Here is a 12,572-nt window from a genome sequence, read left to right on the forward strand (position 1 = left end):
AAAGGAGAGCAAAGCTACCAAGCAAAGAATAAGAGTAGATTGGGTGAAATCCATCACAAGAAGTTGATATATTAGTAAGTTGCATATTATCATATCACGTTACTATTACTTTCTTATCATTGTAGTAGAGAATCTCCAAACAGAGTGGACCTAACAGTCTTATTGTAAAATCTCCTAACCGAGTATACACTTGAAGAGTGTTGTCAAAATCATTTCACGAGGTAGAATTTAATAGGTCTTATGTATTACTCCTAACATGGTAAGTCACCAAAAGTGACATTATTGCATGCTCTAACCGAGTAATCGTTATGCTACAGTAGTGAAGATTTTGTGGGTGCCATCCCCACCGCAATTTTCCCTCTAACCGGGGGTTTTTGCGTGACCAAATGATTGTGTCAAATGTGTTAATGATTTGTTATGGTGTTACTGTTATAGCTATTAAATTTGGAAAATGTTATTATGAACATGCATGTAAACCAATTTCAGTAATCAAGAGGGTAAAAAGATTATTAAGGGATAAAAGTTTTAAGAAATACTAATTCACCCTCTCTCAGCATCTTACCTTCCCATAACTTTCCAACAATTGGTATCAGAGCAATATCTCTTGTTACGGAGTTTAACCACTTGAAAAAAGATCCGAAGAGATGGAAAGGTATAGGCTTGATAAGATGATTGAGAATTTGAGGTTGGAACTAAAGATTTCCCTAGGTCAGAACGGTGAGATGAAAGAGAAATTGAAGCAATCACTAAGCAAAAGAAAAGAATTAGCACATCAATGGAATGACACAATATCAGGAAGAAGAATTTGAAGAACTATCAGAGGGTAGTATGTCTGATGAATTCGTAGCTGCAATATCAGATCTGATGGAAAAGAACCAAACCCTAACCGAGCAAGTAAAATCAATGAAGAAAGAACAAGAAGCTCAATAGGTGAGAATGTTCGAAATCCTAGAATAGAAGAGGCAAGTTGAAGGTGACAAGAGAATGGCAAAGGAAGATAAAAGACACATGACTACAAGACTTGATGAGAAAGATGTTGAAATACAAAGGTTGACACAACCACTTTGACATGGTAAATCAGCTACTTGGTGCTAATAATGAGATTGGTAGAAAGATGGAAGAGATTATTGGATTAAGGTCAGAAAATGAACAACTGAAGAATGAGCTGAAGACTGAAAAAGAAACCAATGAAAGGCTAAAGAGATCTGAGGAAATATAAGAAAATTGGATGAACAGTTAAGAAGTTAGAGAAGACCGAGAGACACTACTAGACTAGGCTATACCAAGCACTCTACAACCGAGCAAGGAGAGACATCAAAACAAGTTGAACAAAAGAATGTATATGCAAATCCAAAACTGAAGAAGCCGACATGTTATCATTGTGGAAAATTGGGTCACACAACAAATGTTTGCAATAGCAAGGTCGGTAAGACTACTGTTACTCTTAAATTTGATGGATATTGTTATAACTGCAATAAGTATGGTCATCAAGCATTTGAGTGCAGCTCAAAGTTTAATAAGATTCCTACGCAATGCAAGTTTGAAGGTTATTGTTATACATGCAATAAATATGGACACAAGTCAGCAGATTACAAATCGCATAAGAAGCAACACTGAACACTGAGCAGACAAGGTAACACGGTCAACTAGGATTACAATACATGGACTACATGTACAACAAGTGGAAGATATGGACACATTGCAGCTAACTGCATGAGGGTGCACATGAGAGGAAGATCTGGAACTTGGAAGAACTCGGGCATGGCATGTTTTCATTGTCATCAAGTCGATCATCTAAGCAAGAACTGTAGATACCAAGTATCAACGCCTAATGAAGAAGACACCAAAGGAAAGAGCAAGGTTGACATTGATGAAATCCGAAACCATATCCGCATGACATGGAAAAAGAAGACGAAAGATAGTGGGACATCAAATGTATCAGTCGGTGACACCTCATCCTCCGGATTAGGTGAATCCACAACCTCAAACTAATTCAACAAAGTTGTGTATGGGAACTGCATTTGAATTGTTAAATCATGTATTAGTTCCTTAGAATCATGGAATGATATCCAAATTAGCATATGTCAAATGCATTAGGATAACTCCTAAAAAGTTAAAGGTCAAAATGGTAGGTGAGCTCAACCGAGCAAGATAGTTAGTCGGTGATAATGTAATGTTAACTGAACAATGTTTTGAAGTCGATAAAGGAGGTTGATCGGTATGCAACTAAGTTGGTCAATATGCACCCTACCTAACCCTAAAGTTATTTTAGTTATAAAAAGGGCATTTGATAGTTCATTTGATACCTTGCATTCACGAGCATTTCAAAGTGAATTTGAGCAATTGAATTCGAAGCTAGATGTAATGCCCCACCCGGAGATCCTTGGAACAAGGATTCAATTCAAGCCAAGATTTTTTTTTTTACAAGTATGAATGCACATGACAACATCATACAAGGATCACAAAGATTGCAACGGAAGTGCAGTTCTTGGTGCTTCCTCGCGTGAGATTGTGCACTTCCTCGCGCGATATTGGAGACCAGTGCACTTCCTCGCACAAGAAATAGGGAGCAATTAGGCTTGGCTAAGGAAGTTTTGGAAGTTGGTTGACACCTTATTGGATTTCACACCTTTCCAGTTCAAAACAGTCTTTCTAAGGGGTTTAAAATATATTGTTTGAGTATAAGTTAAGATATATTTTAATATATGCAACAAATTTTTTGAGATAGGTTTTAGACCTCTCTAAGATAAGATAAAGATTCTAGGAAATTTTAGGGCTTCAAAAATTCAGACAGCCAAATTTCAGGGCTTCAAGATTTCAAACTTAGCCAAATTTCAGGGTTCTGCATTTATACCCCAACTTGGTGTTTTGTTGATGAGTGGCCGTTTTGTCGAGCCCTCATCATGTGCGTGGTCGTTGTTGGCCTCTATTTGCGTCTGTCTGTTTGGTAGTGGCATTCAGAGATTCATTGGTTGCCAGGATTGTGGCAAAATCTTTCGTTGCGATCTTTGTGATCCCTGTATGATGTTGTCATGTGCATTCATACTTGTAAAAAAAATATCTTCGCTTGAATTGAATCCTTGTTCCAAGGATCTCCGGGCGAGGCATTACACTAGAACCAGCAAATTTATCAGAGATTTGAGCTACCAAAGTGATTTGGTGAAAGATTTGTGTGCAACCAAACTAGTATCTTCTTTATCAATCAAAACCCTAGTTTTATGAATTACAAAAATGGCGTCCATCTCTGCACCAGTAAAGGCATCGAGGGTCAGCAAAGTGAAATTGGTGAGAAATGAAGATTGTGAAGAGACGAACTACAAGCATAACTCCAATTAATAAGCTTCCTCAACACAACATCATTTTATAACATTTAAATATAATAATGTTAACTTTAATAATTAATTAATAAATAGGAGCCCATACAATAAATAGACACAACCACTGCAAGTGATGACCGTTAGCACCACCATTTGCACTACCAAATATGGCAACTACCCGAATTAGACTTACTAAAAACAGTATGTCCTCAACTAAGACCCTTGAATCTCCCTGTAAACTCACAAGGATCGCTATAATGAACTGACTCAATCAAATGCAAAGACTCGCCAAAAAAGGGGACATTACATGTAACATTTTTGCTTATAACAAAAATATTAAATGTTAAACTAGTAATGACTAAGTCGAAACATAATAGCGGACATTACAGACTATTACTAAGAAACCTTGATTGGTTATTTATAGCAAGTCTTACAATTTGTAAGTTATTATATTATATTATTACACCTAAATGGAATGCATGGTTATTACTTTGACCACACTTGGTCGTAGAGGTCAAACTAGTCAAGCAAAAATTACATTGTATTTGTGGAGGGGTAACACTTGGAAGCAACACTTTGCCTTGTTTTGGGATAACGATTATGAGCCAATGGTTTCGAAAAGCCATTTTTGGTTTCCTTGGCACGTGTGTGTGTGAATTATGTTTTATGCAAAATTGTGTTGTTGGAATTTCCATGGAATCATATGAAGGCATTAATATTGTATTGGAACAATTGCTATTGATTAGTACATTGGGTGCAATGCTTTGAAGGTTGAGTTTTTTTGTTTACCTTCTATTCTTGTTCTTATTCTTTGTGATTTTAACATGTTGAAACACTAATGGGATTTGCACTATAGTGCTCATTAAGGGTTTTTTTTTTTTTTTGTTGGGGGAGGGGGGGGGCGGCGGCGAGTGGGTGTTCATCCACTTCTTGTGATATTCCTACTAGGATTCAACTATGTAATTTTCAAGTCAAACTCATTGACCCGTGTTTCATGAGAAGTAGTTCACAAGAACCCATCTCTCATGAGAATGAATGGAATTCTCAGCATTCATTGAATCTAGGTGATTCATCCACTCTTCTCAATAGTTCATGTCATCTTGTTGTTGGCTGTCCCAGTATTGACTTTTCATCACCTTCTCCAAGTTGTTTTCCAAGAAAGTGATTAGTGCACTCGAACTATCCATTCTCACCTCTTTATTCCACTCCCAAGAGGAGATTATTTGGTTGCAAAGAAGCAGTTCTTTGTTCTCCAAATACCTAGTCATTGTCGTACATATTTCCACAATTCCAAGCATTAGAAATCTGTTCTGATACCAAAATGATACCTAAGACCTCAAATTGTCTGTAGAAATTATAAATTAACCAGCCTCACATTCAAACTATTGTTTTACTTAAAATTACTCAAATGACAATTCAAGAGGATTGAATGTTGTACAACCAGAAAAAATAAAATATTGAAACATTTAGAATTTCAACACCACTGAAATTTTATGGTAGAGAAGCCTAAGGCGGGAAATCTAGTTGGTAGCTACAACTGCACATCTACACAACCTTATTAAATCAAAAAACAATCAAGTACAGGTTTAGATGTAAAAATTAATTTCTAATATGCTCAACATCAAATCAATCATTTCATCCAAGGAGTTCTGCTTGTTTAAAAGCTTGAGTTCCTATTGTGGACACCCAAGTTCAAATCTCAAAGGGGCACCTGATGTGCAATTCTAAGTTGTCTCTTTCTGTTCCACAGTTGGCGTCTGGTGTGGTGGTTCTAAAGAAGCTAAAATTAGTCTCATTGTGCTTGCAAGAGCTAGTGTAGGTGCAGAATATTTGTAAACAATAGCAATATATGAAAAAAACAGTCAATCCCTTTTGGTATCTACAGCTGAATTACTCCCTATTTGATCACTGCGACACTCACACAAGCCTCCAATCACGTGTTTTGCCATCTTCAATTCCTATAAGCTCTTAAAGATCCTTAGATCTATCTGTACACTAAAGGATCTTCTTGCCAGGCATTTCAGAAGACACTTATTCTAGTCAATCTATAGTCTTGGTTTTCCAATCAGGACAAAATCGCCCAATTCAACAGACAGGAGGTTGCAAGACCATTTAACAGAACCAGCAGCTCCATTCTGCTGTTTCCTGGGGTGCTTTTCAACAAGTGCAATTTACAACTTCACTCTGTTGACAAAATTTTTTACATATCATAGAAGGCTTGTTTTAGCAATTGCATTCAACTTGCTGAGAAGAGTGCATGGATTCATTGGAAATAGCAACAAGTCTTCACAAAGCCAATCTTTGTGACTATGAAGAGCATCTTTCCTAATGCAGAGTAAATAATTAGATTGACTAGGGTCCGCACTTGCACACAATGTTTCAAAGATACTTAGTATTACTGGACATCTTACTTACAAGAACTAGAAAATCATTTGTTTCCTGCATTTCGGCATTGATTTTTCTGTCCAGGCTATCTCCCCTATTTGCACTGCCAGATCCAAAAGAAGAATATGAAAGTAAGGATACTATAACAAATCAAATAAAAAATTCAAGCTCTATTTCAAGTGACAACACTGTGTCCTTTTAACATGGACTGTTATGTGATCAAATATCATTTACAGGCATCTTGTTTTATGAATCCAACAGCAAGAGATAAAAGCCTTGATGCAAGAGAATTGCCTAACTGTTGTCTGCAAGATGGGCAAGAAATGTACCTTCGCCCCACCACAAAGCGAATAACTATTCCTTTTTCTTCTAATGTCTTCAAAGCTTGACCTACATAGAAAAATTTTAATGTTTACTGTTAAAATTAAATGTTGCATTTTAACTACATTATATAGTGGTCAGTATCCACTTCAGAAAATGCAATATGTGCTCCCTGTGCAGCCATACATAAATGCTCTGATTCTAATGCATGACCACAAGTACATTTTGGTTTCTACTTGCAAGGGCATCAGAGCTTTACCTGTTGGTAGCCAGGTGTTCCTTATTCTATTTCTATTTAAATGGCTGCCAAAGCCAGTCTGAATGCCTATGACAGCTAACAATCTTTTTTCAGGGTTTGTGTTCCAAGTTGGGTGCTTGTGGAGGTAACCTTGACTCCTAGCCAAAGCTAGCTCCATCTCTGCATCTGCAATTTTCTTTCCTAAATCTCTGGCAAACACCAAAAAAAACTCCTGTGATAACTTTGATAATTTGATGTGAATATCTAATTCAAAGATGCTGTGGGTGGTATGGAAGGGAAAATGCTTATCTAAAATGTATATTAATTGTCACTCTTAACTTTTTATGACAAAGGTCAGCATTATTTACCAATAAAAAGACACAAAGTTCCACACATACATACTTGCATCTGAGATTCATCAGCTGCTCATCTACAGTAATTATCCTTGTTACCTAAGAAAAACAGAGAAAAATACTGTCCAATTATCTGCAGATGAATTGAAAATCAAATTGACTAACAAATAAACATGCATGAAATGATGAATAAAATTGTTCCAATTAGTACGCTAATCATAAAATAAGCAAGGATCTTGTAAATCTGATTTACCTTTGCTGACATGAAGCACACACAGCAAAACAAAAAGCTCTGCTAGACAGGAATTGGAGAGAAAACAAACCTGTTCATTATTTTGCTGAAGAAGACTAGCAAGTAATTTTCTCATCTCTGCATCTTGCCACAATCTGATGGCAAAAGACCTCAAGTTGTTACAGATGATTTTAATTCAATAATTAGATATTTGATTCCAAAACAACTAAATTTCTATGCATTTAATCATTAGTTCTGGTTCTATAACTAGAGCTCTGTTAATGATTTAAATTTTAAATTTTGAAAAGAACAACTGAACTGGTCCACGAAAATTCTTTGATGTAGAAGTAGAAGAAGAAGAACCACGGACTTGTGATCCATGGTACCAATAACTATACATGAACTGGAGTTATCAAACTCCCTAGATGTTTCTTTCAGAGCAGCATAAGATGAGGAAGCACATTAGGAGGTAACAATGATAAAAAACAAAGCAAATTGAAAAAGAAAATGAAGTAGCATATACCCTTTCAAAAATCTTTTAAAATCCAAAAAAAATCAATAAGATCCAGTAGCTGATTGTTAGAATATGAATTCCCGCTTATCAGGCCTGATTTGTGTGACAGTTTGCAACTGGTTGTAAAGATGAGGAATGTGTTTTTATATTTCAAAGTCATGTGGACAAGTTGGCCATAGGAAAAGTAACTGTTTTCCCCTCCTAAGAGGCCTATTTAAGCAAACAAACTTTGTGTTTCTGCTCACTCATTCATTCACGTGAAATTTATTATACTAGTGTTTTTTGTTGTCTTTAGACACTGCCAGAATCTCTATTTGTTTCTCTTTGGACAGGTTATCTTTTCTTTGGCCTTGCTTGTAGATCTTATTGTGAATGTTTGGTGATTCTGATATGGTATTAGATCCAAGGATTTAACCTTAAGTTCAAAGGCCACCATGCCTTGTGGGAGCTATCACAAATTTACCAAGCAAAGTATTGCATTACAAATGATCACCTATGATATTGAATACGTGGGAAAGCTGAGTTGTTCTAATAGTTTCATACCTCAAAAGTCTGAATAAAATTGGGACAGTCATGTCATCTTGAATCAAGGGGTTTCTATTGCATGAGGAAAGGATCTTAAGAGAGTAATAGACACTGAATGTTCAAGATCTCACAAATGTACGCTGTTCCTTCTAAAATTAAGGGATCTTTTCACATTTTCACAAAAGATGATTTGGAGACATTAAAAAACCTCAAGGAAAAAATAACCACTAGGCTACTAGCAGTTAGGATTTGGCAGGCAGCCACATGTGAGAAGAATGTGCAAAGATGGAGAAATGTTTTCTTGTGCAACCCTAAATGGGACCATACATCGAACTTGGGATCAAGAGATGAAGTTTGCCTTGATGGACGAAGGTCTATGGAAAGTTAAAGCCTCATAAGGTGACACCAAAATGAAGAGAAAATTCTTGAATACATCAACTGTAAGGACAAAGCGAAAGCAACGATAGTAAGTAATGTGGCAGTTGAGATTCAATTCCAAGTGTCCAAAGGAAGTATAATATTTTATACAAATGATCTTTGATGCACCTGAAGATACCCAAGAATACAAACTTGACAGTAAGTTAATCCAACTTGATCCTATACTGTTTGACAAGCTACGACAATTCTCTAATAAAAATCAAAAGCATTAAGCAAATGTTAATTATCAAAATAAGAATCATCAACTCATTTAGATTTTGATAGAATGTCTCAAGTCACCCTACAAATCTTGTCTTTCTTCCTTCATTTCAAATAAGGTGATTTTAAAATCCCAGGTTTACTTGGACGATTTGAGTAATTTCCCCATTTCACACTCATGGCAATCATGGTCCGTCTCTCTAATCTGCAGCTATTTAGTGAATAGACTGTCAGGTAGGAATTGCATAGTTGGGATTGTAAATACTTTTTGTTTGGACTAGAATCTAGTTAATTGATTGAGGAAAGACTTTGACAATTAACTGTTTGAAACTACCTTGACTGAGGGAGTGATATATTAGTTAACTACCTGATTCAGGAAGCTATTTTGTCAGTTGACTTGCCCAGTTACCATAAACATCTGAGGGATGCCTACAAAATGATTCAGGTGCACTGAGACAGAAAAGCTCGAGTTGCGTAAAGGGTTGGGTGAAGGATGCACTTGAAACTGGAAAAAGATAAAATTTCTCTCTTTTCCTCATCTGGACATTAGTTTCAGCAGCTACGTCTTGGAGACAAAACTCTTCATAATTATTAGGGTAAAAACCTCTAATAAGTAGTACAGCATTCAAGCAAACATTTGGAACGCCAATAGTATACAGTTCTGCATGTGGGTGTCTTATGAATCTCAATTTGCTTATGCATTGTTTTATAGAATATAGAATATACAAATAGTTATTGTTGTACTATTTCTAGGTATTCCTTGAATTGTTTTTGCTCATTCAGTATAGGTTATTACAGTTGTATCAAACTTGAGCCTCAGAATCAAGGAGTGAATTTTATGAATTATAACAAAAGGAAAGAGGGTGGATCTTTTTCAAGAAACACTAATTAAAATTTCAAGTAGCCAATATAAAATGGTCCAGCAACTAGAAAAAAAGTTGACACTTCAGAGTAACACACTAAACTGCAAATAGCCAAGCAGTGGTTAGTCCCATTTTTAAGCCTGAAACACCCACGTTTCTTTAAAAAGACAAAGAAACTGAACCTGAGGCAAACACTACAGAATAGATAGACACAACCTTTGTGTAATGTCCCCCTGTTGGGACCTTATTTATCTTACATTTCTCAATTAGGGTTTGGATTGTAATGTTCCTTGATAGGATTAATTGTTCGTCTATTAGATTAACTTTAAGTTATCTTTAACACTCATATCCAACCTTATTGTTGAAGATTGCAGCTGCAACATATATCTTTTTCTCTGATTTTGCTATATGTTGAAATTTGGACAATACCTCTGTATTGCATCAACAGCTAGAGAAGATATTTATGTTAATATTTCCGTCATATTAAGTGAGAAAAATGTGGAATTCAATGTGTGTTAGGTGTCACACTCTAAATATTTGACATTTTATTAATGAAGAGACATGCAACATGTAAAGAGTCATGCATGTGGAAATATGAAGAGACCATCGGTTGTGATATGAAGAGTTTCTCAATTCTATATATATAAGTGATTGCTTTGTATGGAGACATGGCATCAAAGGGAAAGCATTGTACTCGAACATTTTTATTAATAATAGATAATTTTTTTCTAGTATGGATGGGTTTTTCCCTTCAAGTTGAAGGGTTATCCCAAGATAAGAAATTGTGTCTTTTGTACCTGTTGTCCTGCATTTTGTCATCACAAAATGCTGGTAACAATATGAAACTTTTTCAAACTAGTTTCGCGTTTCTCTAAGTTTAATTTGATAGTCAAGTGTTTAATGTTGATCGATCAATCAACTTCAATTCATATATCAAATAGTTTTACTGAAGACCTTCGTCAAGTCTTTTTCGTTTTGCTTTCGGTCGAGCCTTTACTTGATTTTTGAAGCCTTCATCGTCCTTTTCTTTGCTTTTGAGTTTGTGATTGTTGGTTTTTAGTCCGTTGGTTTCACTCATGTCATGGCTTTCGGTTTTCCTTTCAATTTGGTCTAACCTAGAGCTTAATCGGAATTATCAGTCAAGAGATATGGTCATTTTAGTGCCCAAAAAGTGGACCTTTTTGATGCAACAGCACGAATTAAAAATATCATGTTATATTTCTAATTTGACATTCACTTTTTGAAAAATATAACTTGAATTCACTTTATGTTATGTTTTTTAGTTACTTTATCTTTTAAATTTTCACTTAAAGTAACTATAGTGCACTTTATGTTATATTTTTAAGTTGAGTTACTTTTTGATTTTTCACTTAAGTGACTATATTAATTATATTATTCAGTTTAATTTTTAGCATTTAAATCAAATGCTCTAGTTAATGGTATTTACATGTTATATAATTAATATGATATGTAAATATAATTTATGTCCCACTTAAGTAATATTTTAATGAATTTAAATTTACATGTGCTTATTTAATCACTTGAATTCATCAAAAGTAGACATTTTATATGTCATTACATGTAAAATCCATCAAAAGTATGCTTTTTACATGCCATTGCATATAATTTTCAACTCAAAAGTATTAATCTATCAAAAGTGGACATTTTATATGCAATTAATTGTAAAATCCATCAAAAGTGGACATTTTACACGTCACTACATATAAAGTTCAACTTGGAATTATAAGTGGACCTTTTTGATGTCATTACATCAAAAGGCTATCAAAAGTGGACCTTTTTGATGTCATTGCATCAAAAGATAAGTTTTTATGTCTTTGCATCCAAAATGTGAGATGTAACTTCAAATGTGCATTGCCCTCCAAAAGGTGCGATTTTGATCACTTGCATATTTTAAAACATGCTATGCACTCAAAAAGGTTCGATTTTAACTAAAAGCATGTTTCAAAATGTGTATTGCCCTCCAAAAGGTCCGATTTTGAAAGAATGCATGCATTTGCCTTTCAAAAACCCAATTTTGATCATTGAGAGAGATTTTCTTAAGGGTTTTGCATGAGATCTTCCCCAATAGGGTCGTTTTTGCTTAGCCATTCCAACATTGAAAATGAATTTATCCTACTAAAAAACATTTTTTCCAAACTCCTTCCAAGGGCACGTTTTTTGAAAAATCTTCAAATAAATTCATTTTGAGTGATTTAAATCACGTTTTATGCAAGGAAAAGAGGCATCTTGGCATATTCAGTCATCGGCAATACATCAAGGGTCACATTTTTGCATTTGGAAGTGAAAAACGACTCATATTATGCCATTTATGAATCACGTTTTCGCTAAAACGCCCAGAAAATTGGGGTTTTAATCCACTTTTATGCGTTTTGAAGCCACTTTTTTACATTTGGATCCACGTAGATGCATTTGGGGAAGTCGTTGCATTTGCAAGTCAAAAATGACTTTAAAACATGCATTTTTTGGCCACGTTTTTGCAAAAACGACCCAGATTTTTGCATTAAAAAGTCATGTTTTTGTTCATTAAACTCAAAAAATGGCATATCAGCCCATACATTTGGATCAAGAGGAGTTGTTTTTGAGTTTTAATGTGTGCTCGTCTTTGGAAACCACATTTTTGGCATTCTCATATCAAATTCGACCATTGGACGTCCATTACATGCAAGTACGGAAAAAAGTCAAAAAGTTGTTTTAAAATCCGGATTTGAGGGAGAATTGCTCTTCAAGTCTATAAAACTTGCTATTTTGGCTCTTTAACCTCCAAGTAAGTGGACATTTTCAAACTTGCTCATCAATTCATGCTATTTTCATGCAGATTATTGCTTGATGATTGCCACTTGTCAAATCAATGCCATGGAAAGTGCATTTTTTCCTTTAAAAATGAAGAAATTGTTTTTTTCTTGTTTTGGTTTTTCCCCAATTTCCAAATTCGAATTTGTGTGTTGAAGTGCATTGCATCTTGACATGTTTGAGTCACTCTCCAAAGGTATGTTTTCTTTTTTATTTTTGTGTTTTTGAGCTTGCTTGTTGGTTTTCTCCACTTTGGAAAAGTCACAAGTTCTTTCCCAAGAACTTGTTGCTGCTTCACTTCATGCGAAGGCAGCATTACATTCCACTTCCATTTTCCATGTTGCAACACTTCACATCTCATTCGATAAATGCGATTA

General features: G+C 35.1%; 1 protein-coding gene across 2 annotated transcripts in view; it reads right to left on the minus strand.

The window, feature by feature from the left end:
- LOC149562517 (hydroxyproline O-galactosyltransferase HPGT2-like) overlaps positions 1-12,572 on the minus strand; it is a 114,490-nt gene that overhangs the window by 72,753 nt on the left and 29,165 nt on the right. For both annotated transcript variants that reach the window (XR_016363956.1, XM_089825998.1), the window contains exons 2-6: positions 6,938-7,001; positions 6,664-6,713; positions 6,283-6,470; positions 6,032-6,092; positions 5,733-5,805 (exon numbers count right to left, since the gene is read on the minus strand). Coding sequence is in view for 1 of the 2 variants with exons in the window: in XM_089825998.1 (XP_089682124.1) it covers positions 5,733-5,805; positions 6,032-6,092; positions 6,283-6,470; positions 6,664-6,713; positions 6,938-7,001 (436 nt within the window). In the remaining variant the exon portion in view is untranslated. The remainder of the gene's footprint in view (positions 1-5,732; positions 5,806-6,031; positions 6,093-6,282; positions 6,471-6,663; positions 6,714-6,937; positions 7,002-12,572) is intronic.

The sequence above is a fragment of the Cupressus sempervirens genome, chromosome 4, assembly GCF_028749045.1.
Source record: "Cupressus sempervirens isolate cs-2001-9-10 chromosome 4, ASM2874904v1, whole genome shotgun sequence".
NCBI lineage: Eukaryota > Viridiplantae > Streptophyta > Pinopsida > Cupressales > Cupressaceae > Cupressus > Cupressus sempervirens.